Raw genomic sequence first — 25869 nt, forward strand, 5'->3', positions numbered from 1 at the left:
GAAAAATGAAGATGGGAGAATCCTGTGGTTTCAGGGCAGGGTCGCTGCAGGCATTTCCCTTCATACACAGCAACCATACTGTGGTCAGCATCTCCCTTTCTGCAAAAATAGAAGTAAGAGAAAGATAAAGGAAAGTGCAGGGCCATTACTTAATGGAGAAGGAGAGCAAATAATGGCTGACACAGGGAAGGCTGAAGTGTTTAATGCCTTTTTTGCTTCAGTCTTCACTAAAAAGGTTAGTTGGGACCAGATACTTAATACAGTTATTATTAAAAGGGGACGAAGAACTCATTCCAGAATAGGGAAAGAACAGGTTAAAAAATATGTTGCTAAGTTAGATATATTCAAATCAGCAGGCCCTTCTTAAATGCACCATAGGGTAGTTAAGGAACATGCCAAAGCAATATGAAAACCAGTAGTGGTTATCTTCAAAAACTCAGGGAGAATGTGTGAGGTCTCAGACAACTGGGGATAACACCTATCTTCCAAAAGGGGGAAAATGGAGGACCCGGGGAATTATAGACCCAGTCTGATTAACTTTGATACCCAGAAAAAGATACAAACTGATTGTCTAATAATTTGTGCCTGTAAGTCCCTAGAGGATAATAAGGTTATAAGGAATAGCCAACGTGGATTTGTCAAGAACAAATCATGCCAAACCAACCTAATTTCCTTCTTTGACAGGATAACTATCCTAGGGGATGGAGGGGAAGCAGTAGATGTGATATATCTGGACTTGAATAAAACTTCTGACACAGTCCCACATGACATTCTCATAAGCAAACTAGGAAAATATAAAATTACTAAGTGAAATTACTATAAGATGGGTGCATAACTGGTTGAAACACTTTTCTCAAAGGGTAGTTATCAATGGTTTGCTGTAAACTTGGAGGACGTATCTAGTGGGATTCTGCAGGGGTCTATCCTGAGTCTGGTACTATTTAATATTTCCATTCATGACTTGGATGATGCAGTAGAAAGTATGCTTATAAAATATCCAGATGACACAAAGCTGAAGAGGGTTGCTAGCACTCTGGAGGACAGGATTAGAATTCAAAATGACCTTGAATTGTCTGAAATCAATACGATGAAAGTCAATAAAAACCAAGTGCAAAACACTACACTGGGGAAGGAAAAATCAAACACACAAATACAAAACTGGGAATAACTGGCTAGGCAGAAGTACTGCAGAAAAGGAACTGGAGGGCAACATAGTGGATCTCAAGTTGAATATGATTCAAGGCTGTGATGCTGTTGCAAAAACAGCAAATGTCATTCTGGGATGTAGTAACAGGAGCATCATATGTAAGACACAGGATGTAATTGTACTTGCTCTACTTGAGGTGAGGCCTCAGCTGGAGCCCTGTGTTGTTTTGGGCACCACACTTGCACACAAAAGGTTGTTCTAAAGATTAGTAGTTCTCCACGTACACACAAAGTAGGAAGAGAAGTAAATGGATTAGATTGCAGCCAGGGAGATTCAAGTTAGGTATTAGAAAAAACTTTCTAATGCCAACAATAAGCAAGGACTAGAACAGGTTATACAGGGAGCAGGCAGAATCCCCTTATTGGAGTTTTTAAGAACATGTTAGACAGACACTTGGCATGGATAGTCAAGGTAAACTTGGTTCCTACTCAGTGCAGGGAGATGGACCAGATGACCTCTTGTGGTCCCTTCCAGTCCTACGTTGCTATGATTCTATAAACCGCACAAAGTGAAACAACAGGAGGGGGAGAAGGGATGATATGGAGAAATACAGAGAGGCTGTAGCACATGGCAGCTCGCAAAGGCAAAAGCTCTTGCGCCCACATCCAGGAAGGACAGAGGAGGAGGCTATTGCTAGATGGGAAGGGAAGTTCAGACCCTGCAAGTAACAAGGCACCAAGGAAGCCATACATGACAGGGGGGTCTCTGAGATTGAGGCCAGTGGAGGTAAGCCAACCCCAGAGCTTGCAATGAGCAACAGAGACATGATCAGATCATGGTATGTTTTATTCAGCACATTCCCCTCCCTGTCCAATAAGATCCAGGCTAGCAGCAGTGAGAATGTGCACATGGCATTCCCCCTCCCCCCGGTATGTTCACAGGCCATTCTCTGCCACGCTCTCAGGCACCCCTCACAACCATCTGATATGGGAAAGATCTGGTGGAATGGATGAGTCTGAGGGGGACACGTGTCCGCTCCCCGCATAGGAGCAAGCCAGTGTCTGCCTCAAGGCTGGGCTGACTCCCCTCATATCAGCCCCTCTCACAGATGACCTCAATGACACTCTGCTCCATGGGCACAGGGTCCAGGCAGCGGTGGGCTGTGCTGCCCACGATTTCATCTAGCAGGAAGTGCACCAGGTTCTCATCGCAGACAAAGCGCCACAGGTAAAGCTGTAGATAGTAGCAGTCCACCTGGATCTGCTGCAGGCCATAGCGCCCGAAGGTCCGCAGCCGCACGCATTCCAGGAAGGTCTTCAGGCTGATCTTGATTATGCCGGTCAGGACGGAGACCTGGGGAGCGGGTGAGGAGGTCATTCAAACACTGTCCCCTATGGGCCTGGAGGACACAGAGGGGAAGAATCACTTCCAGGACTCCTTTTGTGGCTGAAGTCTCTTGTGGAGGAATGAGGCCAGGTCTGGGCTGCACCCCCAGCCAGAGGAGCAAGTGGATCAGTGGCAGCTAGGGAATAGGGAAGTGTGAGAACACAGAGTAGGTGTGTGACGGCTCTAGAGGGAAGGGTCCTCAGAGGACGGTGGAGGTGTGTGGGGAGCTCTGTTCCTCCTTTAATGCCCTGGGTGGGGGGATTCCCTGAAGATTAATAGATCCTAAGGCCAGAAGAGACCACTATGATCAGATAGAGTGAGTGTTGGGAGCTGTGTCCCTGCACTGAGGGGGAGCTAGAGGACTGGCTGAGTTTAGGGGGCTCTGATCTGTGGCTCTCCCCCAACCCCAGGGTGGCAGCTCTGCTCACCTTGTTGAACTCCACAGGGCTGAAGATGTCAATGCGCTCAGAGAACAGCTTCTGAATGTTACTCAGGAGGTTAGTGTCCAGGGGGGCACTGCATGGGGTGGGGGGAGTGAGACAGAGACAGGGGGTTACACACTCACCAGCAGCCAGGAACCCCATTGCATAGCAGGGGATTGGATCTGGGCAGGCCTCCTCAACTGAGGCTGCGTCTGGGAGTAAAACATTGGGTGAAAGCCCTCTCCTCTCGGATGCAGGTAGGAGTGGGCCACCTGCCTTCGTGAAGGCTGCTCATCCCAACATTTAGCTAGGAGGGTAGACACCTCACTGCAGCTCTGCCAGTGCCTCTCAGTTCTGACCCGCAGCCCCCTAATATCCCAGCCCTGCCAGTGCCCCTCAATCCTGACCCGCAGCTTCCTGCTTTTCCAGCCCTGCACTTCCCCCACCAATGCCCCTCAGTCCTGACCCACTCCACACCCTGCCGCAGCCCCCTGACCTGGGCGTATAGCTGGGTGCGTAGCGGCTCTGCTGCCGGGAGCTGCTGTACACGGAGAAGGTCCTCTTGCTGGAGTCGCTGCTCTGGGCCTTGCGGACACCCTCCTCATACAGGAGGCCCACCTGCAAAGGGGGAGGCAAGAAGCCTGGGTGAGTGCGGGGTCCCTGGGGGTACAGGAAGCCCTGGATCCTCCTTTCCCCCACTGACCTGCACATCGATGGAAGTGGTGTCCTCCACCACCCTCTTCATGACTGCCCGCACGTTGCGCGGCTCAATGGTGTTGACCCAGTCGCGTGTCTCCACACTCTTGCGCAGCATCTGCGAGATGATCAGCCCCTGCACCTTCACATAGTGGTTGAGCAGCCTCTGGGCTGCCTCGCGGGCCTCCGCACACAGGCTGGTAACTGGGGTGATGGGGGAGTGATCCTAGGGAGGGAGAACAGCGGGTCAGTGGTGCCAGACTGGGCATTTTCCCCAACACCCACTAGCTCCAGGAAGGACAGGCTGCCCCCACCCTTCCACACACGTGCCACATAGCATCACCACCTCCATGTGGGTCAGGGTCGCTCAGCCTCCCCATGCCACCTCACCCTACTGCTCCACTGGCTCTGTGTGGGCAGGGGTGCTGCTGGGGATGACATAGGCTTCTTCCCCCCAACTCCCCACCAGCTCTGTGTGGGGCAGGGGCACCAAAGATGGCATGGGCTGCCCCCATCCTACCCTGCCCAGTGCCATCAATACATCGCTTCCCCCCAAGCTGCCCCCATCCCTGATGCTCCCCATGTCCCCATGCCTGCAGGTGGGGATGGAATCTCACACCCACTGAAGGAGTGGGGTGGTCAGATCAGCTGGGACCTGACAGGAAACCCTGTGGCATGCAGTAGAGCCAGGGAGGTGCATCCCCACTCACTAGATCTCCCACTGCCATCCAGCCTGAATACATATATCCCATCCCTTCCCCTGGGCAGACGATTCCTCAGCCCTGGGGATCCCAGCCCCGGGGACATCCCCTGGAAATTTGGCTTAGTCACACACTCTGGGGCAACTTCCTACGTGCTCCTCTTTGGGGAGACTGCCTCCCTAAGCCTGTTTAGGTCCATCCTACTAGCCCTTGGTGGGAAAGGAGGCCCTGTGGATTGAGGGACTTTGAACTGAAAATGGGGTCCCAGGTGGAGAATCTCCAGAGCCAGACAGACAGGGACTCTCCTCCCCCCATACTGAGGGCCTGGATCCTGGGGCGGAGGTGTATTTCCTCCTTGCTCCCGCATCCCAGGGGCTGGCGCCTGCCCACCTGCACTAAGAACTGCTCATCGGTCAGGGTGAGAATGTAGCTGATGGTGGAGGTCTCGTAGTCCAGGCAGAGGCGGGAGAGCAGGAGCAGCAGGGCGGGGGGAGTGGAGCCACCCTTGTCCCCCGTGGTCTCACAGAATTGTCGTGCCATCTGGCAGATGGACTTGATGAAGCCGACGATCAGGCCCTCGCGGACACCCTGACTGCAGAACTCACCCTGGGGGATGAAATGGGGGAGGGGTTCAGCACTTCCTCTTGCTGCCTGGTAGAGTGGCTCCTCCTAGACCCAGGCAGCAATCCTGACACCATCTCCCCACTCCATGTCTGCTCCTCCAGATGAAGACTGCCCATGGAATACACCCAGATGACAGATCTCGTGGGGCTGTGGGTGGGGATCAAAGGGCACCAGCAGAAATGCCATAGTGGGAGGAGTCCTAATAGCCATGGGTTGGGATTAGGGGGAAAGTTATAGGGAAAAGTTACAGGGACATAAGACTTGACGGGACCTCCTAGGTTATTGAGTCTAAACCCTGCTATCACAAGAAACCAGGCCATATCATCCTGGCCACAAACTCCCTTGTAAAACTAGTGGGTCTGTTTTCCCCCAACTCCACCTGCTGGGAGGCTGTTCCAGACCCTTCCTCCTCTGATGGGTAGAAACTTTCTCAATTCCAGCCTCAACTGATTCCTGGACACTTTATCCCCATTTGTTCTTGTGCCAACACTGTCCTTTAGCGCCAATAGCTGTTCTCCCTCCCTGGGGTTTGCAGTCAGATCCCCTCCTGGCCTTCGTCTGACCAGTCAAAACAAATCCAGCTCTTTTAGTCTCCTCTCCTAAGATCAGCTCTCCTTTCTCCTCATCAGCGTAGGAACTCTTCTCTGCACACGGGCCAGTTTGAAAATCTATCTGATAGATGGGGCTTTTCAGTCCACCAGATGAAGGCACAGCAAGATCCAATGGTTGGAAGCTGAAGTTAGACAAATGTAATCTTGAAATAAAGCAATTTCCTAGCAGGGAGGGTGAGTAAACACTGGAACAGCTCACCAGGGGAGCCGTGGGCTGACCACCACCTGGAGTGTGCTGATAATAGCTCATCTTAATTAATTAGCCTTTTACAGTTTGTATGGCAAATTCTACCTTCTGTGTGTGTGTGTGTGTATATCTTCTTATTATATGTTCCATTCTATGCATCCGATGAAGTGAGCTGTAGCTCACGAAAGCTTATGCTCTAATAAATTTGTTAGTCTCTAAGGTGCCACAAGTACTCCTGTTTTTTTTGTGGCTACAGACTAACACGGCTGCTATTCTGAAACCTAAAGCAAAACTAGATTTCTTTCTAAACTAGATCTCTTTCATGCTTTAATCCAGCATCTGGGGAAAATTCTACAGCCTGTGTGCGTAGGAGAGCACTGGGTGATCATAATGGTCCCTTCTGGTTTTAGAATCTATGAAAGGCCCACATTGCTCCTTAGTTCAGGAGACAAAACACACAGCTGAATTGTGTATCAACATAAAAAGGCACATGTATGGTGTAGTCTCAATAGTACAAAGTCCTTGTGGGGGACGGGACATTCAGAAATGCCCCAAGCTAGTTATGAAATCAGGGAGGTCCCAGCAGCAGCCAGGAAACCCCTGCAGACTGACACAGAATAGTATCTGAATGGAACACATTATTCCAGAGGTCCCCAAACTGGGAGGCGCGTCCCCACCAGGGGGTCACGGAGGAACCTTCAGGGACGGGGGACAGCAGGGACTGGGCCAGCCCCAGGGTTGGTGAGGGAGCACCACCCAGCCCCTCCCTGCCCGCAGCTCTGGTCCCAACCCAGCTGCATCCCTGGCTCCCAGCCCTGTACCTGCCCCTATCCCCAGCCTGGGGTGGGGCGGGGCTGGGAGCAAAGCTGCACCTGACTGCGGGCCCGGTTGCCAGCCCCCACCACACCTGATTGCAGGCTCGGTTGCTAGTCCCCCCTGTGGCTCCACCCCTGCCCCCAGCCTTGGCCACTGGCCATGGCTCTGTCCCCAGCCCCGCTCCTGGCCCCAGACCCACCCCCAGTTGTGGCCCCAATCTCGGCCCCCTTATCCCTATCCACATCGCTCCCGCACCCCAGCTGCAGCCTCCGCTCCTGGCCCCAAAGACAGGGGTAAGGGCACGACTCTCAAAAGTTTGGGGACCACTGCGTTATTCTGACTCCCTGGAAAGCCCATAGCCAAGGATTAGGTGTTTATGGCCATGTGGCTTAGAGGATAGAGCACTGGGACTCAACAGACCAGGGTTCTATTCCCAGCTAGGTGGGAATATCCCATGGCATCTGAGTGCCTTAGAATCTTCAACGTATCTATCCTCATAATACCTCTATGCAGCAGGCCAGAGCTAATTATCCCTCTTATATAAATGGGGAAACCAAGGCACAGAGCGGCTAAGTGACTTGCCCAAGATCTCAGTGAAAGCCTGTGGCAGAGAAGGAAATTGAACTTGTCTCCCAAGTCCTAGGCTAGTGCCTGAACCACTGGACCATCGTTTTGAGTTTCCTCATCTCTACAAATGGAGCTGATGATAGTGACTGCCCTTATACAGAGCTTTGAAGACGTCCTGATGAAAGGGCTAGAAGAGCTAGGGATTGCTGAGGGGCATCAGAACTGTTGGAGAAGAAACTGAATACCCCTGACCCTCAACCTCTAACTCCCATGGCTCACAATCCTCTCCTCCCCCGCCAGGCAGTGTCACCTTAAAGTAGGGCTTGTTGGAGAAGGTGATGTCCTTTGCTGTGAAAAGGTGAACGTAGGTGAGCACTGACTTGATCTGGTTAAGGACAGAGGCCGAGATGGTGCCCAGAAGCTCAGCCAGGTTGGGGCTCTCCTTGCCTGCCAGGCGCGGGGCAGCTAGTGACTGGCGCACATCTGTCAGACAGTCCTGGTAGAAGCTCTGCAGGGCCAGCAGGTACTGGCGGATGCGCTCCTTGGCGGCCCGCACCACAATCTCTGTGCCCTCTGCTGCCACGTTGGAGGCTGGCAGCAGCTTGGCCAGGGCTTGTAGGCGCCTATGGAAGCGATCCAGGGCCCGCACCAGCAGTGAGTTGTCCCCGACCCCTTTCTCCAACTGGATGCGCCGCTCCACCAGAGAGAAATATGTCTCCATGAGGGAGTTGACGAAGGCCACCAGCTTGTCCTGCGCCATGCGGGTGATGCCCTGCACCCCTTCTCGGCTGACAAAGAGCTCCTGGTAGGAGGCGATCACCAGGCACATGTTGCTGACAAAGATGTTGCAGCCACGGTCGATGAACTCCAGAATGTCAGTGATAGGGGCACTGCCTGGCTGCCCCAGCTCTGCTTCTAGGGCCTCCAGCTCAGCGTCCAACCGGCAGCAGGCATGGGAAAGGAACTCGTCACACAGCTCCTCTGCTGGTTCATCCAGCTGCAGCAGCAGCTCCACGCACTCTGCCAGGTCCTTTGCCCCAGAGCCCCCGTCCCTACCAAGGAAAGGAGAGGACACTGGAGATGCCAGGGGAGCTGACACATGGACCCCCCCAGCTCCCAATGCATCTGCAGCAGGGTTTAAGGGATGGCTATTGGAATTAATAACAGCATGCAGCTTCTGGACCTGGAATCCAATCCAATTGTCCCAATTGAAATGATAATTCTGAAACCTAATAATAGACCTCAGTGTTGCTGATTTCCACTATGCGGTCACTATTTGTGTTGCCGTTAAGTTTCAGAGTTAACAGCCTGACTGAAATGAATGGGGGAAGTTGGGTGATTAAGGTAATAGTTAACCCATCACCCTTTGGATCAGACCATTGCACCCATCTACCCTGGTATCCCTCCCTCTCTGGGTCAGACCAATGCAGCTGTCCCAACTTGCTCTTTGTCTACTCCCCCAACACTGAATCAGATCCAAGGGCCTGTACCTGAATTTCTCCCGCAGCTTCTGTGCCAGGCTGGCCATGATCTTCTGGCAGTCATCCTGGATGCCCTGGAAGGAGGGCATGTGCTGGTACTGGTGCAGGATAGAGCGGGCTTTGCTGTAGTAGCGCACTGCCTGTCCATAGGCCTCCAGCTCCACACACTTGGTGAGGCGGGCAGGCAGCTCAAAGAGGAACTGCAGCTTGCGCAGGAGCGTGTGGACCCCTGGGATCCAGAGAGACCCTGTTAGAGACAGTGCCAGCATCCCCTAGCATGCACTTCCTCCCTATGCCCTTCTCGAGCTGCTCAGGCAGAATATGGCCTGGAGCTCTTCATGGACCCTCCCACAACCCCTGTTCTATCCTGATTCTTCTATCCTGGGTGGTTTCCTGTGTTGCCATCTTGGCCCTAGATCAGGAAGACCAGGGTAACACTGCCCTCCCGAGCTGTGGAGATGAGCAGCCACAGCACTGGCCAAGCAGGGGAATGAACAGTGCAGCTACATGGATCTCCCTCCCAGGCTTCCCTCCATGCCTCATTTCTAGCCTTGGAAGCCTCAGATCCACTCCTGAGTCCCTGCCTCCTGAGAAGAGACTTGGTGTCTTGGCCCAGACAAGGCAGAGGACAGCACACCTGCCACCCTCTCCGCTCTTGAACTTCACATAGGATTTACTGTGTCAGATACAACCGATGAGCTCATCCAGCCTGACATGCCTCCCCATGCCACCCCTACTGCCCTGGATCAAACCCATGAGCCTATTCAGCCCCATATCCCTACCACCCCAGATCAGACCCTTGGATCTTTCCAGCTGGCTCAGAGGGCAGCTTGTGGCCAGTACCCGAGAGCTTGGTGATCTGCTCGTGCTGGTCCTGCAGGGTGCTGCTAATGCGGGCACTGAACTCCGTGATGACAGCCATGTTGGCAGCCAGGCAATCCATCTCGTCCTCCATCTTCTTGAAGTCATTCTTCATCTTGCGGATTGTGTCTGGGGAATAGAGGAATGAAATCAGCCAGGCCCAAAGATTCAGCCGCAATGCTAAGGACACAGGCCCACTCATCCCCCACATCTGGAGGACTGGGATCTGGGCAGCCCTGCATGGTACCTGTGGCTGAGATGAACTTGTTGTAGTTCTCATAGACCAGGGTCTGCATGTCGCTGTCCAGGGCGCGGATCTGCTTTACCATGTCAGTCTCACAGTCCATAAGCTGGGCTAGTGAGCACTCCTTCCGCAGCTAGGGAGAGTAACAGTGAGTGAGGGACATGGCCTGGGATGCCAGCTCTGCCAGTGCCCTTCAATCCCCACCTGTTTCCCTATTATCCCAACCCTGGGCTTCGCCCTACAGTTCTGCCAATTCCCCTCAATACTGATCTGCAGCCCTCTACAATCTCAGGCCTAGACTATGTGCTCTCCCCAGCTCTGCTGGTGCACCTCAAGCCTGACCTGCAGCCCCATCAGTCTCAGGCCTGTACCCCCCCTACTCTGCTGGTACCCCAAAATCATGACCCACAGCCCCCCCCATATTGGGGGATGGAGGTGCATGGGAGGGAGCAGGAAGGAGGGCTCCCCAGGAGAGGCAATAGTCACTGGCAGGGGTTGCAGTATTGAAAGGGGTTTGACAGGATGGTTTCCCTGAGAAACAGGCTATAAAGTCAACCCCTTTTTGAGAGAATCCCCAGGTGCAGTCGCTGCTGTGACAGGGTTCCTGGGAGTGAAGTGTGTGTGGAGTCCCGCCGGGGGAGCTACCCCCAGGAGTCTGGGACCCTAGTAGGGGCAGACCAGGGACTTGAGGGGCAAACCCTGGAGAATCAGCATGGGAGGGGAGGCTCCTCGGGCAGGGTTCGGCGACCCGGGGGGAGTCCGGCAGAGGGGTCAGTGTGTGTGGGGGGCTCACTGAGGCATACTGGGGGGAGCGCCTTGGTACACGGGGATCCATAGGGTCCCCCTGGGTCTGAGCACATCCAGCGTCAGGCAGCACCTTAGTGAGGAACACTTCCGGGTCGAAGTGCGCCCCATTGATGTCAGTAGGTCCCCCGGGATCCCCGCCTGGAGCCAGGCCGCCCCGAGCCTCCCCCGCCGGGTCCGACAGCCCGTAGTAGAGCTTCAGCATCCCGTGCGGCCGCCGCTTCCCGCCCGGCGCCTCCGAGCCGGGCTCGGCCGGGCCCGGCAGGGGACCCCCCTGGGGAGCCGACATCTCCCCCGGCCCAGAGCCACACAGGCTTGTTCGGACGAGGGGGAAAAAGACGCTGAGGTCATTTCCGGGAACAGTGACGTTCTGTGGAGACCATCCCCCCGCCCGACGGTGAGGTCATTTCCGGGATCAGTCAAGTTTTGTTGAGCGCTTTCACCCTCAGCGGCGGTGAGGTCACTTCCGGGATCAGTAACGTTTTCTGTTGAGAACACTCAGGCCCAATGGCCGTGAGGTCACTTCCGGGATCGGTAGCGTTCTCTTGACGTCACAAAAGCTCCCCTGTGGCGACGCTGTTGGACTATCTCTGCAATAAGCCTTTGGCGGCTGGGGGAGCGCAACTGTAACCACGAGAAGGTGACGGTTTGAAGGTGGCATTGCAACTGGATGGTGTCCTGTAATGAGCCAATGACATCATAGGTTTCGGAGTAGCAGCCGTGTTAGTCTGTATTCGCAAAAAGAACAGGAGGACTTGTGGCACCTTAGAGACTAACAAATGTATTGGAGCATAAGCTTTCGTGAGCTACAGCTCACTTCATCGGACGCATTCGGTGGAAAAAACAGAGGGGAGATTGATATACACACACAGAGAACATGAAACAATGGGTTTATCATACACACTGTAAGGAGAGTGATCACTTAAGATAAGCCATCACCAGCAGCGGGGGGGGGGGGGAGGAGGAAAACCTTTCATGGTGACAAGCAAGGTAGGCTATTTCCAGCAGTTAACAAGAATATCTGAGGAACAGTGGGGGGTGGGGTGGGGGGGAGAAATAACATGGGGAAATAGTTTTAGTTTGTGCAATGACTCATCCATTCCCAGTCTCTATTCAAGCCTAAGTTAATTGTATCCAGTTTGCAAATTAATTCCAATTCAGCAGTCTCTCGTTGGAGTCTGTTTTTGAAGCTTTTTTGTTGAAGGATAGCCACTTTTAGGTCTGTAATCGAGTGACCAGAGAGATTGAAGTGTTCTCCAACTGGTTTTTGAATGTTATAATTCTTGATGTCTGATTTGTGTCCATTCATTCTTTTACGTAGAGACTGTCCAGTTTGGCCAATGTACATAGATTCATAGATACTAAGGTCAGAAGGGACCATTCTGATCATCTAGTCCAACCTCCTGCACAGCGCAGGCCACAGAATGTCACCCACCCACTCCTATGAAAAACCTCACCCATGTCTGAGCTATTGAAGTCCTTAAATCATGGTTCCTGTTATTTCAGGTTGCAGCGTAGCAGCCGTGTTAGTCTGTATTTGCAAAAAGAACAGGAGTATTTATGGCACCTTAGAGACTAACAAATTTATTTGAGCATAAGCTTTCGTGAGCTACAGCTCACTTCATCGGATGCATTCCTGTTATTTCAATTTGTTAGTCTAGTTAATCTGTGCATCCATCCACAGATCTATCCCCATGCACACTCATCATCTAATCTATCCATCCGTCCCTTTCCACGCCCATCTAATCTAATGCATCCAGCCCATCTATCCATCCATCCCTATCTAATATTCCCATACATGCTCATCCATCCATCTATAATCTATCATGCATGGGGACAATCTAATTTGTTCATCAGTGTGATATCTCAAATTGGGGGTAAGAGTTTATAATGATTCCCCATCCTGTATCCTCTTTTCCCCTCTCCCAGCGTCCCTTCACTCAACCTTCTGCAATCCCTTCTCCTAGCCCCTATGGCTGTTCTGCAAACCTTTCTAGAACTTTCAGTTCTTTATGACCTCAGCACCCTGATACATGGATTCTGAACCACTCCTAGCCTGCAGTGAGGTCACGCCAACACTACAAACAGCGTGCAGCCTGCCTCCTGGAGCTAAGTACCCCCTCCAGGCATTATGGTCAGCATCAGAGTTACCAAGCAACTGGTCCTTACACCTAGCATGGGATGGAGAGATATGAGCTGGAAGGACTCCTTTGTCACTATTACTTTCCCCAGCAAAGTAATCTTCACCAGTGCCTCCCTCCTGCTGCTGCTGGTTCACATGGGTATCTTCGGAGGAGACCTCTACCACTTCACTGTGACCCAGAAGTTCAATCTCATGAGCTTTCATGGCACCACAGTACTACTGGTAAGGGGAGTCCCCTTGCTCCTTGTGTCTTGCAGTTTGGCCAACAGGTTAAGGCACTAGCCAGGTACTTTGGACACCTACTTTTTACTTTAATCTATGTCACAGACTGTGACCTCAGGCAAGTCACCTCATCTCTGAAGTGGAGATAACCCATCCCTACTGGACAGGGATCTACAGGCTCTGGTCACTGTCAGACCTTAGGTCCAATCCAGGTTGGTTATTCCTATACCCCTAATACAGTTGAATACTGAGGGATGTCTATAGTACGAGGAGGGCAGCATTAGGACTCCTGGGTTCTAGTCTCATCTCTGGGCAGGAGCAGTAAGACATTTAGGAGGGGAGTGGGATCTAGCAGGTTAGCACTGGAGAGTGACAGATCAGGGAAGGGTCCTGACCATCTCCTTGACCATTTGCATTGGTCTCTGCAGGTATCCCATGTGATGAGCTTTTACTGGGCCTTGCTTGCAACATTTTACACGTTGGAGGCCAATGACAAGGTTCTCAGGGGGTTTGCCCTGACCTCATTGGGTAAGTGACTCCATCCAGCTGCCTGAACTGATGGGTGTTCACAGCAAGGGCAACGGGAAACTCAGCTGAGTCTAACCAGTTTAAGTGGTTGGGGGGAGGGACAGGAGACAGGACTACTGGATTCTATCCTTAGCTCTAGATGAGAAGTATGCTCTAGTGGGAGCACCTTCCAAAGCCAGTTTGCATGGGACATGGCAGCTGGGATTTAGGCTCCTTAGCTCAGGAGGTTTCTGAGCATGACTCAGAACCACACAAGGGCACAGCTGGGGGACCGATGTGCGTGAGGGTGAAGGTATGGACACTCAGTTATTCTGGGGAAGACCCCAGGTGTTTAGCTGCCCCTCTGGTCCAGCCGCAAAGGGAAGCTGTGATTTCCATTCCCATCCCCTTGACCAGGGCTCTGGCTCTTTCCCCTCTAGTGATGAACTTCATCCTCTTCGTGGGCCGCTTCTGCCTGGACTACCTGACTATCGAATACAGGGAGGAGATTTACTGAACCCCATCCTGGCCTTGTCCAAAGCAGCCCTGGAGAGAGATGCACATGCAGCATTCATCCCCAAATCTGTCGGAATTGGGAAGCAGGGAGGAAAGGGGACAGTAACACACTGCTCAGGCTGTAGCCAAAATCAAGTTTAATAACAATACAGGATATTGCTGTAGTGTTAGTGACGGTGTCATTCATTAGTCATGTCACCTTCCTGGGAGGTGGGAGCAAGGCAGTCATTACAGCCAGGATCTTTCCCCCAACATGCCCAATGGGCGCTCAACAACTCAGGTGGCCAACCCTCAGTGGGAGCATTTGATGGCTACAGGGCTCATCCCATTCCATAGCAGTGGCCCATCACAACCCCCATCCCAACACCTTGACCATAGGGTCATGCTAAAGGGCATGGGCCCAATCCAACCCTCTGGCTCATGCTGGAACTAACCCAAGGGAGGGGAAGAGGTTCTGATTCCACCCCTTCCATTCCCCACCACAAACAGCTCCCACCCTTTGGTGGAAGCCCACAGGACTTATGTTCATAGCTCTCCTTTCCACTGGCAGTGGCTTGTGAGGAAGGTGATGTTTTTCCTCTACTGCCTTCCAGCCTAAGTTCCATGCCACCTCCCCTACCCCAGGGCTAGCAGAGCCATTAACAGAAGGGGGTGGGAGCTGGGGAGGTTGAAAAACAGATCCCGACTCAGGCCCAGTCAAAGATCTGGACTCAGGAAAACAGGGGGACTGGAGGCAATGGTAATTTTGTGGGCGGGGGGGGGGGCGTGGCGTTGGCTCTCTTTGGTCACTGAGGCCGCCCCATGCATTTCACACCCTGCAGGAAGAACTGTCTCCTATCAACCATTTCAATAAATAGAAGGAAAGCAACTGTATTCAAAGCATGAAACCCCATCCCCACCAGAGCTCTGAAAATCCACAAGCCAGGAAGTCTCTTTCCCTCCCACCCCCCCATCTTTAAACTCCAGTGCTGACCAGCATGTCCCATCCCCTCCCTAAACTCCAGAACAGAACAGAATATTTCACACACACATGCCCCTTTCCAGTAGGGGGCAGCCCAAAGCACCCATAGCAACAGCTCTGTACAGAGACGGGAGGGACCAGCTTTGGAATTACACCCCCCCGCCCTCATGAGACGCAGGGGGACACCAACCCCACCCCATTCTCATTAGTAAAATAATCACACCCAAGAGGCCCAGCCAACTCCTTCCCTTTCCCCCGGTATTATGAGATGGGAAGCGAAGGTTCCCCTCAACGGAGATGATGTTGGGGGAGGGGGTTAACAACATCTCATCCCTACAAATAATGCTGGACATAGAAGAGTGGATCTCAGTATTTGCCCTTTGAATTCTAGAAAAGTTAAGGCCCAGATAGTTACTGATGTGAAAAATTAGAATAGGTGAAAGAAAGTTATATCTCCCCCACCCCCCAATATAGCTCAGTAGGAGGGGAGGGTAAATGAGGATGTGACAAGGGGCTGGTTCCTGTTATTTGGTTCAATGAGCTGCATTTGCAAAACTAAAACGTGTGTGTGTGGGGCAGGGAGAGGGTTGTGATCCAGTGTCCATTCCATTTGAACCCCCAAAGGATATGTGGGAGAAGGGGGATGATAGAAGATTCTGCACCACTCCCATTCACAGCAAAGCAGAAGGGCAGTTTTATGTGGGGTCTGTGGGTGGGGCTAAAATCCTGCCCCATCCCCAGGCAGGAAAGGAGGTTTCTGTTGGAACAGGCGTCCCCCAAAAAGTCCCAGCAGCTGGCAGTGTCAAACAGATCCTCTTGTCTCCCATCTAGTTGAGACCAGGAAAAAAATGACACTTCCCTCTTTGGGGCAAAGGGGTTTTGGAGACAAGGATGAATAAACTATAAGGTAGCTTAATGTAGCAGATGAGCTTAGAATCAGAGAGCTCTGCAGCGCTTTGAGGCTACAGGAATGGGTCCATCAAATATGGGATGGGTTTTACAAGCCACCTCTGGGGAAGCTGAGTCTGCCCAGGATTGGAGAATGGGAAAGGGGAACAAAAGAGCCCTGAACACTTTCAAACACCTGCATTCAAACAACTGTGTTCTCACCCACTGAGACATTCTGGGCTGGCAAGTTCCAAGTGACAGACAATTGAGAGGCTCCATGGGGAAGGGCACTGAAGCCCAAGGTTTAAGGAGCCAGATGCCAGCTTCAGGGCGGCAGGGCTGTAATGCCAAGGAGTTCACGCTTCCAAGAAGCTGTGGGACATTTGCCCTTGAGTGCTGCTAAAATCAGCTCTTCTGCAGGAAGGAATGGAAATGCCCAATTTCTCTGCATATACCCCACCAGCAGCATTGCTAGTTACAGGGTGGGGAAACTGAGGCATGGAGCAGGGAAGTGACTCACCTGAGATTGCGCAACAGGGTCAGTGGCAGTGGGAACAGAACTCAGGAATCCTGGCTCCCCGTTTCCCTGCTCTGACCAATACATCCTTGTGGGCTGGCAATGGAACCCAGGAGTCCAGGCTTCCATTCCCGTGCTGCCTCTCACCTGCCCCAGTCCTTGGACACACTCGTACTAGCAGCACAAGCCCTCCCTGATCACCAGTGCTTGACGCTTTCCTCTTTCCTGGCCCTTTTCAAAGCTGAACAGCTACAGTGGCTGATTCTCAGCTGGAGCACGTAGCGACTAGAGAGCTCACTCCAGCCACCTCGGGGGGCCCAATCCGTAGCTGTACAAGTCTCCCCTTTCCTCCCAATCCTGCTCTGCCCACCCCACCTAGAGAGTTGAGTCTCATTTTTAAAAGAGGCCAAAGTCACTTCACACCCCCCTCACCAGTTTCATGTTTCACTGACCCAGCAGTGTCCTGGATGGAGGCTTCCCCTTGTACTCCCCCTGGAGCCACACTTGCAGCTGCCAGTTCCCAGCATCCCTGCCTTGGCAGGTCATTCTTGGTGCCCAGGGAGGAGCCACCAGCTCGGTTCATTCCTGGCCCACCCGGATGTGGGGGTTGAACATGGGGTCCAGGTTGGGGTCATTGTCGGCCGAGGCCCGGCCCAGCTTTGACATGATGATGATCAGAGTTAGGAAGCCGATGCCGCCAATCAGGAGGATGATGACAAATCGCTGCATCAGGGATCTTGGCTGCCGCTTCTTGGACCCAGAGCGATTCCTGCCAGGGGACTTGTTATTAGCATGACAGTAGCAGTGCCCAGAGGCCCAAAGCGACATCAGGGCATGTGCATCATTAGCAGTATTATGGTAGCGCCTAAAGACCGCAAATAAGATCGGGGGCACATTAGCACTATTACGGTAATAGCTACAGGGTGCCAACCGAGAGTGCGACCCTATCATGGATGTGCACTGGTTTCCTCCCACCCCACCACCGACCACTTACTTCAGAAGCTGTGCGAACCAACTGAGCGTTGGCCGCCGGCGGTACTTGTCCTCATCACAGTCGATTTGGGTGCTGGATGCTCTGCCACTGCCACCCCCACCCTCCCGGGTGTCATAGACCTTCCGTGGTGTAGAGGCTGCTGAGGAGATGGGGAGTGTAGGAACTTAGCAGAGAGCCATTGGCACCAGGAAAGGAGAAAGTGGTGGTGGGGGGTACAGGCACCCCCCCCAACCTGATTGTCCCCCCTTCTGCCACAGCTAGGCAATCCATACACCAGTTCTTCCCCAGCCCTGTTGGCTGTGGTTGATCCAGACTCCTTTGCCCCTGAGTTATCTTGTCCTCTAAGTGGGCTCCTGATCCAGACAGGAGTGAATGAAAACAGCCTAAGGGACATGAGACACACAACCGCTACCCCACTCAGAAGGGAGCCACTAGATCCTCACTTCTTAGGGGCTGTGTCCCACTGATTCATAATCCCCTCACCGCCGCAGGAGAGGACAACAACGCTGCTCACCTGCATTGATGGTGATGGTCTCATTGCTAGCATTCCCCATGTCGATGACTGAATGCTCCTCCTTCACGCCCCCATTGTTCACACCCTGCTGCTGCTGTGGGGAAGAGAGGCCAGACGGAGCACTGTAGGAATAGGCCAACATGGCACTTTGCTGGATGGTCTCCTCTGAGCTGGGGCCTGCAGTTGCTGCCAAGAAAGGAGGTAACAAAATGAATCCTGTGTGGAATGGGGCAACCTAAGACAGCTGGCTTCCATCTACAAAGCCGGGACAGCAAACTGTGACCCACTTGTTCCATGGATCTCTGTGTCAGGGGCCTAACTAGACATGATGCCCTAGAACTGAAAGGTCTCATATCCCATTCTTTGATCCCTGAAAGCCAGCCAGTCTTCCCCTCCCATCACCTTAGAAGAGACAGCAGATGAAATTGGACCCCTTGGTCTCATCCCAGACAGCAGGGAAGTGGGGAGTCTGGGCTAGATGCGTCCATTGGTCTGATCCAGTGTGGAAGGAGGGGTTAGCAGACTAGGTGGGCCCCTAGGTCTGATCTAGTGTGGTGAGGGTGGGGGAGGTGGATACTGGGCTAGATGGGCCCTGTGCAAGCATTAGTGGAGCCATTCCCATGCCCATAGCCCGGCAGCACTTACCAGAGAAGCTAGACCAATCAGTGTAATCTGTGGTATCAGGCGACTCTGTCTCTTGTATGGTATCAGCCTCATCAATCTGAAGAGAACAGAAGAAAACTGCATCAGACCTTAGACACCAAAGCAAACTCTGCCCCATCAGCTCAGCCAATCCTAGATAGTGGTTGCTGCTCAAGCCAGAAGCTAGATCAAAGCTGGTGTCCCCTCTGTCGCATCCCCCAAGAGGGGAAAGGCCCCATACTCTGTTCCCCATCTCCGGCTGGTACATTAACAGCAGTATCTGTCCAGCTTGGCTGTCCTCTTGGCTCCCATCTTGAAAACCCTCAGAGAGCCCCAAAACAAGAGGATAGTCTCATGGGCAATCTCTTACCAGTGGCAGCCCAAGCCCGGCCCGAGCCCAGTTCACAGTCGACAGTTTCTCTCGCAGCACTGAGGCCACTGGACTGACCAGGTTGGCTGGGGGGAAGATAGGACCCTTGCAGCTGGGACACTGGTAGCCAGCTGGGGCCGTGTTCTTTGGGAGCTGGTTTGCCATCTCGTTGAGACATGACCAGTGAAACAGATCTGCAAAGGTGAAGAGCATGGAATGTCTTTAAGTGAAGGGTCTAGATCAGTTACTCCCCTAGTCAGATCTACTTCACAAACATCTCCCCTTCCATTAGTCCCCAGGGGCAGAACAGCTGCTGGAAAGTAAGCTGGAGACCATTCTACCATAGACATTGTATTCATCCACTCAGTTGTCATAATTGTAGGGGCTTTATTCCCACTCTCAGAGGCCAGCTGGCTCTTATGTGGGGGAAAGGGGTGGGGGGATCTGTGTGTAGCGATACCCAGTCTGATGAAGAAACTACAAAGACAGAATAAACAGGATGCCATTTTGGCAATCACTTTTCTGACCCAAGTTTTAAATTTGCTTTAAAAAAAAAAAATCAGGCTTTGGTGGCCAGGACTGTCACTTGCTAATGAAAAGAAAACCAAGCAAAGCTCTTGAAATGTCCCCAAAGCCATGGCTAAAAGTATCTCACCATAACACACAAGCCGGGCAGTATCTTTGGTGGACAGGAGGGTGTTGCAAAGACGACAATTGGGGTTGTAATCACTGTCCTGAAGCCACTGGAGATAGGACTGAACAATGCACTGGAAGATACAGGAAGTTAGTGACAGAAAGCCCATGGTATGGGTGAGGTAGGGTTGCAATTGGAGGGGCAGCACAAGAAAAGACTTTACATTTTAAGGCCTAAAGGGACCATTATATTAGTTGAGTCTGAACTCCTGCCTAGTACAAATCACAGAATCTCACCCAGTGATTCCTGCACCAAGCCCATAACCTGTGTCTGAGCTGGAGTATCTCTTGTAGAAAGATGTCCACTTAGGACTTAAAGATTGCAATGGACAGAGAATTCATCACAATCCTAGGTATGAAGCATTTGTAGATGGAAACATCCAATGAGGTCTATGCTAACAGGCCCCTGGACAGAATTGTGTAAGGATCAGAGGAAATATGAGGAAGGTGTCCATTGCTGGATATTAACAGGATGCGCCGTTCCAGGAGTCATGACACAGGATAGAGGAACACTGATAACCAAGAACTCAGGTTGGGGACAGGGGAAGAGGGTTGTTGAGCAAAGAGGACTTTCATATTTGATCCAGGTTGGTAGCAATTGAACCAGTGTCCAAGAGTCCCCATATCCCATTCCCCACCCTCCTGAGCTAGCTGGTCCCCCCTCCCGGGGGGCCAGATTATATCTGATGTCCTAGCGACTCCCATTCCCTGAAATGCCATTGCTCAGCAGCCAGACTGGAGCTGGAGTCCAGTTACCTTGGAATGGTTTGCGACGAGGCAGCTCTCACAGACATTCACTCGGTGCTCAAAACAGAAAAGGTTGGTGACTTTCCTTTTGGGGCATTTACACAGCCCCATGGTGCTTCACTGATAACACAGCAGGAGAGAAAGCGTACTGAGCAAAATCAAAGCCCAGATCAACCCCACTCCCCTCCCAGCGCTGGGACAGAACCCAGGAGTCCTGGGTCCCAATTCCCCCTCCACTAGACCCCACTCCCCTCTCGGCTCCAGGAGTCCTGTCTCCCAGTCCCCCCACCCCCGCTCTAACCACTAGAGCCCACTCCCCCTCCCCAGTGCCAGGGAGGGAACCCAGGAGCCCTGGCTCCCAGCCCCGCTTTTCCCCTCCATAGGGTCCCCCTGACACTCACAGGCTCCTATTGAGGCTGAGTCCGCTGTTGCCACGTCTCTTCCGGGTAGGACGCAGTTTGATGACGTTGCGACCTGAGACACGGCCCGCCTCCCGGCGCTCTCAGGGAAAGGTCGGGTTCGAAGCCTCGCGAGAAGTAGCTGCCGCGTCACTGCCACTGTAGCGGCGGGTGATTCGAACGGGGCTTGGTGGCGGGTTCCAGCCCGCTTGGCGCGGAGCGGGCAGGCCCACGGATGGCGGGCGGGGGGCAGAGGCGGATCCGGTCTGCGGGCGCGGCCCCAGCGGGGAGCGGAGCCCGCGGGGGTGAGTGCGGCCCGGGGTTCACCCTGGGCGGGGAGGGGGTCTGTGCTGGGGGTAGGGTCTCTGGGGGGCACTGGGCACGCGAGGGGCGGGGTCTCTGGGGGCGCTGGACACTTGGGGGCTACGCGGGGGGCGGGGTCTCTGGGGGGAATGAGTGCACGGGGGTACACTGGGGTGGGTCTCTGGAGGGCACTGGGTACGAGGGGGGGTATGCTGGGGGTGGGTCTCTGGGGGGCACTAGTATCAGATGTTTCCCTCAGGTTGGGTCTGGGGCAGTAATTTCTCTTAGGGGGATTCCAGGAGGAGCAGGATACAAGGAAGAATCATAGACTATCAGGGTTGGAAGAGACCTCAGGAGGTCATCTAGTCCAACCCCCTGCTCAAAGCAGGACCAACCCCAACTAAATCATCCCAGCCAGGGCTTTGTCAAGCTGGGCCTTAAAAACCTCTAAGGAAGGAGATTCCACCACCTCCCTAGGTAACCCATTCCAGTGCTTCACCACCCTCCTAGTGAAATAGTGTTTCCTAATATCCAACCTAGACCTTCCCCACTGCAACTTGAGACCATTTCTCCTTGTTCTGTCATGTGCCACCACTGAGAACAGCCGAGCTCCATCCTCTTTGGAACCCCCTTCAGGTAATTGAAGCCTGCTATCAAATCCCTCTTCTCTTCTGCAGACTAAACAAGTTCTGTTCCCTCAGCCTCTCCTCTTAAGTCGTGTGCCCTAGCCCCGTGATCATTTCTGTTGCCCTCTGCTGGAGTCTCTCTAATTTGTCCACATCCTTTCTGTAGTGGGGGACCCAAAACTGGATGCAGTATTCCAGGTGTGGTCTCACCAGTGCCGAATAGAGGGGAATAATCACTTCCCTCTATCTGCTGGCAATGCTCTTACTAATGCAGCCAAATATGCCATTAGCCTTCTTGGCAACAAGGGTACACTACTGACTCATATCCAGCTTCTCATCCACTGTAATCCCCAAATCCTTTCTTTGCAGAACTGCTGCTTAGCCAGTCGGTCCCCAGCCTGTAGCGGTGCATGGGATTCCTCTCCATGGGAGTAGCATGTGGAGGATCATTTGTTGGAGTACTGACGGGGGCTTGGGGAGCAGGGTATGAGGAGAAGTGGGCACATTTCCTGAGGGCTGGGAGGGGGGTCCTTGGAGAATCAGGATGTGGGGAGGGGTCCCACTGGAGGAGCAGGGTGCATGGGAATGTCTCCCTCAGGTTGGAGAATTCCTTGGGGTAGGATGCAGGACTGGAGGGTATTTCACAGCTTCCTAACATCTTATGCCTATGAAAAGGCAAACACCAGGAGGTAGAAAAGTACTGAGAGGCAGTTAAATGTCCCCACATTGGTAGTTTGGATGAAGGTAGAAACAATCAACTTTCAAACTTTTCCTCTCTCCTTCACTTTCAGACAATGTCTCCCCTCCTCTGAGGCGCAGGTCTGAGAGGATTGCAGGGTCTCCTACCAGGCGTGGCCCCCAGAGGAAACCTCTTTTGGAGAAGAAGATGGTGGGGAGCCCAGTGAGTAATAATGCATCCCTGTTAGTACCAAATGTTCCCAAATCCAGCTGTGGGAGGGTTTGGAGTAGGTTATAGGAGCCCTGAAAAGCTAGATTTCCCATTCTGGAGAACTCAACAGGCTGTCAACCTTAAAAGTCATCCTGAGTTGTGCCCTCAGTCTAGAAGCATCCCCCATGCAGAAGTCCTTTGGTGCTCTGATATTATCTGCTCACCCAAGGCACTTTCCAGTCTGGACTGTTCCTTGCTTGTTTGGATTGTAAGCTCTGCAGGGCAGGTGTCTTACTCAAGTGGTTTGTTTGTACAGTGATGAATCTGTTCCTTATTATTGCAAAGCAAAGAGCTGCAAACTTGCTCTATGTCTTATCCTTTGCACATATCCTTGGCCATATGAGGAAAAGGGATTTAGCTGCAGCATCCCTTTAAAAAAAAAAATGGATTGGGCAGATGTGCAAAAAGTGCAATGCTTGGCAGTATGAAGGCTGTCTAAAGTATAAGCTCTTTGCAGGCTATTGCCGCTTCGTAAATAATGCACCTGGATGTGGGCTTAATTGTTGGCACTTCAGAAACCATGTATAATCGTCATGACTAACTAGAAGCTTCTCTCATCTGAAAACCACTCAGTGGCCTGCGTGAGTCAATTGTGTTTCTTAGTCCACAAATACTTATATTGCTTAACTGACTTACTCGTTGGCAGCCTTGACAGAGAATGGAATGGGCTGCAGATGCTGAACTCTTGTTCACTAGAGAAGAATTGGGGCGGGCAGGCACTGCCCTTGTTGCACTTGGGCTGTGGATAGGCAGAGGCAAAGATTTTAAGCCCATCTCCCAGCAGGGTCCATTCTGATCAGCTGGGCTCACCTGCATATCACAGGCTAGAGAGCCTCACTCATTGTTGCATCAAGCCCATTACTTCTGTTTGAGCTCCACCATGTCTTTTCAAAAGACAGCTAGTCTTGAGTTAGACGTCAAGTAATGGAAAATCCATCATGCTCCTTGGTAAAACTATTTCAATGGCACTGCTAATAGCCATTAGGAACTATCTGCATGCACTCCAATTTCATTAACTGTGTTGGGTGCAGGTGTATTGAATGGTGGAGGAATAAGTTGGAAGAGTTGTGATGTGATCTGGGAGGGCTGTGGCATTGTTCTTGCCACTAGGTCACACTGTTGCTATGTGCTTCCTACGTGCCTCCCTGTACGCTTTGTTTTAGTGGAATGGAGATAGTCGTCATGCATTGAAATATTTGGAGCATGGAGTTGTTTACAAGTGCTGAGAGAAATCTCAGACGTGGTTTGTGTCCAAAGAAGTTTACCTTCATAATACTTGTGACAACTGAGCACTCCCGAGCAGTGATGAATTATCTGACCAAGATTTCTGGTTTCAAAGTGAAATCCATCAATAACCCCTTTTACTCTACTGTCACAGTTTACTGTTTATTCAAGTGCCATGGCTGTTCAGACTCTGCTGAATTTATTTTTTAGACTGAGCCACAGCATGATTTCCTTGCAGAAACTGCTCCTGAATTTTGGGGGCATAATCTGGCAGAAGGTTTATGTCACCGACGTACACAGCTATCCAGAAGGCATAATTGGTCCAGTCAAAGGCAAAAAATAATTGTAACATATCTACAACCACCACAAGATGCAGATCCCTGTTGCTTTCACATTCTGCTCTAATGAAACGCATTAGGATGTTGGCCTAGAATTGGGGTTCTCAAACTGGGGGTCATGACCCCTAAGGGGGTCTCAAGGTATCAGCATCCACCCCCAAGCCCCCTTTTGCCTCTAGCATTTATAAGCTGTGGCTTGCTTTGTGATGGGTCACCAATACAAAAAATTGAGAACCACGGATCTAAGCTAGGAAAATCGGAATGCTGGGACTGGTGCTGGAATGGCAAGACTAGCCAGGTTAGGAAAACCAGAGGACCTACTCAAAGGGAGTTAATGCAGGAGCTACGCTTCCTGTTGAAGATCAAGTTGCTAAAGACCTCCATCTGTCATCCACAAATGGACAGACTAGTTGAGAAATTCAACAAAACCCTGAAGGCAGTGCTGAAAGATTTGTGTCCTTTGATCGCAAGCATTGAGAATCAGCTACTTCCTCCCCTTTGGTCCACCATAAGGGAGATGCTGCAAGCTTCCATCAGGTTCTCTCCCTTCAAACTGTTATTTAGCAACAACCTCAAGAGAGAATGGCTCTCCTGTACAACGGCTGGCAGGAGCAGGAACTGAGAGCATCCAAAGGGGCCCAGGATGTTCTCCAGTTCAGGAAACTCCTCCAATTCCATTTGCTCACTAAAACCTGTTGGGGTCCCAGCAAGCACAAGAACAGGGTGCATGGCTCTAGATCTTCCAGCCCAGTGATAGTGTAGTTACTACTCCCCAGCACGGAACCCAAGTGACTAGCCAGATGACAAGAGCCTTTTGAAGTGGCTCATCAGCTTGGCCCTGTAGACTGTGAGGTCCACCTGCTTGGGAGGTGGAAAGAAACTACGGTCTACAATTTGAACCTGCTGAAGCCTTGGAAAACCAGGGAAGGGAAGTTGACCACTCCTTACCCACCAGAAGCTGAATTGGGATTTCGGGCATCCATTCACCCAGAGCCAGCACACATGCAGAGAGAGGTGCTGAACTACCTGAACAAAGAGCTTAGGTTTTACTATTGCTGAGGCCTTTCCCGCTATATTCTCTCCTGCACCCAGCTAGCCCCAGCTGATACACCCTCTCATCAAGATGGTCCCAGAACAGCAGGCTAGAGACCCCATACCCCAGAAAATGTGGGAGACAGTCCGGGAGCTACTGGAACATTTAGGGTCCGTCAGCTATATCAGTACCATAGATCTTTAAAAAAGGGTATTGGCAAATCGCTCTTTTCAGGGTTCCTTCTGAACTCTGGGGTACAGATGTGGGGACCCACATGCAAGACCCCCTAAGCTTATTTTTACCATCTTAGGTTAAAAACTTTCCCAAGGCACAAATTCCACTTTGTTCTTGAACAGTATGCTGCCACCACCAAGTGATTTAGACAAAGAATCAGGGAAAGGACCACTTGGAGTTCCTGTTCCCCCAAAATATCCCCCCCAAGCCTTTACACCCCCTTTCTTGGGGAGGCTTGAGAATAATATCCTAACCAATTGGTTACAAAGTGAACACAGACCCAAATCTCTGGATCTTTGGACACTGGGAAAAAAAATCGTTCTTAAAAGAAGAATTTTATTAAAAAAAAAAAAAGAAAAGGTAAAAATCCCCTCTGTAAAATCAGATTGGAAGATAACTTTACAGGGTAACAAAAGATGCACAAAACACAGAGGAATCCCCTCTAGCCTTAGTTTCAAAGTTACAACAAAACAGGAATAAACCTCCCTCCAGCAAAGGGAAAA

General features: G+C 52.0%; 3 protein-coding genes across 8 annotated transcripts in view; 1 reads left to right on the forward strand and 2 right to left on the reverse strand.

The window, feature by feature from the left end:
- Window positions 1-1975: 1975 nt before the first annotated feature.
- VPS51 (VPS51 subunit of GARP complex) lies at window positions 1976-10944 on the reverse strand. Of its 2 annotated transcripts, none has more exons than XM_038409969.2 (10): window positions 10621-10944; window positions 9747-9876; window positions 9482-9628; window positions 8648-8867; window positions 7468-8209; window positions 4743-4958; window positions 3659-3877; window positions 3452-3573; window positions 2962-3049; window positions 1976-2546 (listed from the first exon to the last, which is right to left on the reverse strand). In XM_038409969.2, exons 1-10 carry the CDS (start codon window positions 10834-10836, stop codon window positions 2352-2354), a joined length of 2295 nt encoding a protein of 764 aa, XP_038265897.1. In that variant the 5' UTR covers window positions 10837-10944; the 3' UTR covers window positions 1976-2351. The 2 variants fall into 2 exon arrangements, with proteins under 2 accessions (XP_038265897.1, XP_038265896.1); XM_038409968.2 differs by having other exon boundaries at window positions 1976-2500; window positions 10621-10941.
- Window positions 10945-12082: 1138 nt separating this feature from the next.
- The window catches only part of LOC119858734 (sororin-B), a 32948-nt gene continuing 19161 nt past the window's right edge, over window positions 12083-25869 (forward strand). The window contains exons 1-3 of one of the 2 annotated variants that reach the window (XM_043518657.1): window positions 12083-12912; window positions 13341-13440; window positions 22380-22489. In XM_043518657.1, the coding sequence (XP_043374592.1) occupies window positions 12679-12912; window positions 13341-13440; window positions 22380-22489 (444 nt within the window). In that variant the 5' untranslated portion in view covers window positions 12083-12678. Of the gene's footprint in view, window positions 12913-13340; window positions 13441-20824; window positions 20965-22379; window positions 22490-25869 lie in introns of those variants that run through there. The other variant, XM_038410026.2, reaches the window with a different exon arrangement.
- Window positions 14056-20775, reverse strand: ZFPL1 (zinc finger protein like 1). Of its 4 annotated transcripts, none has more exons than XM_038409971.2 (8): window positions 20663-20775; window positions 20271-20381; window positions 19477-19588; window positions 18822-19015; window positions 18455-18530; window positions 17810-17995; window positions 17296-17431; window positions 14056-17070 (listed from the first exon to the last, which is right to left on the reverse strand). In XM_038409971.2, exons 2-8 carry the CDS (start codon window positions 20370-20372, stop codon window positions 16881-16883), a joined length of 996 nt encoding a protein of 331 aa, XP_038265899.1. In that variant the 5' UTR covers window positions 20373-20381; window positions 20663-20775; the 3' UTR covers window positions 14056-16880. The 4 variants fall into 4 exon arrangements, with proteins under 4 accessions (XP_038265899.1, XP_038265898.1, XP_043374589.1 ...); XM_038409970.2 differs by having other exon boundaries at window positions 17296-17434; XM_043518654.1 differs by having other exon boundaries at window positions 14056-17166; window positions 17296-17434; window positions 20663-20766.

The sequence above is a fragment of the Dermochelys coriacea genome, chromosome 7 (assembly GCF_009764565.3).
Source record: "Dermochelys coriacea isolate rDerCor1 chromosome 7, rDerCor1.pri.v4, whole genome shotgun sequence".
NCBI lineage: Eukaryota > Metazoa > Chordata > Testudines > Dermochelyidae > Dermochelys > Dermochelys coriacea.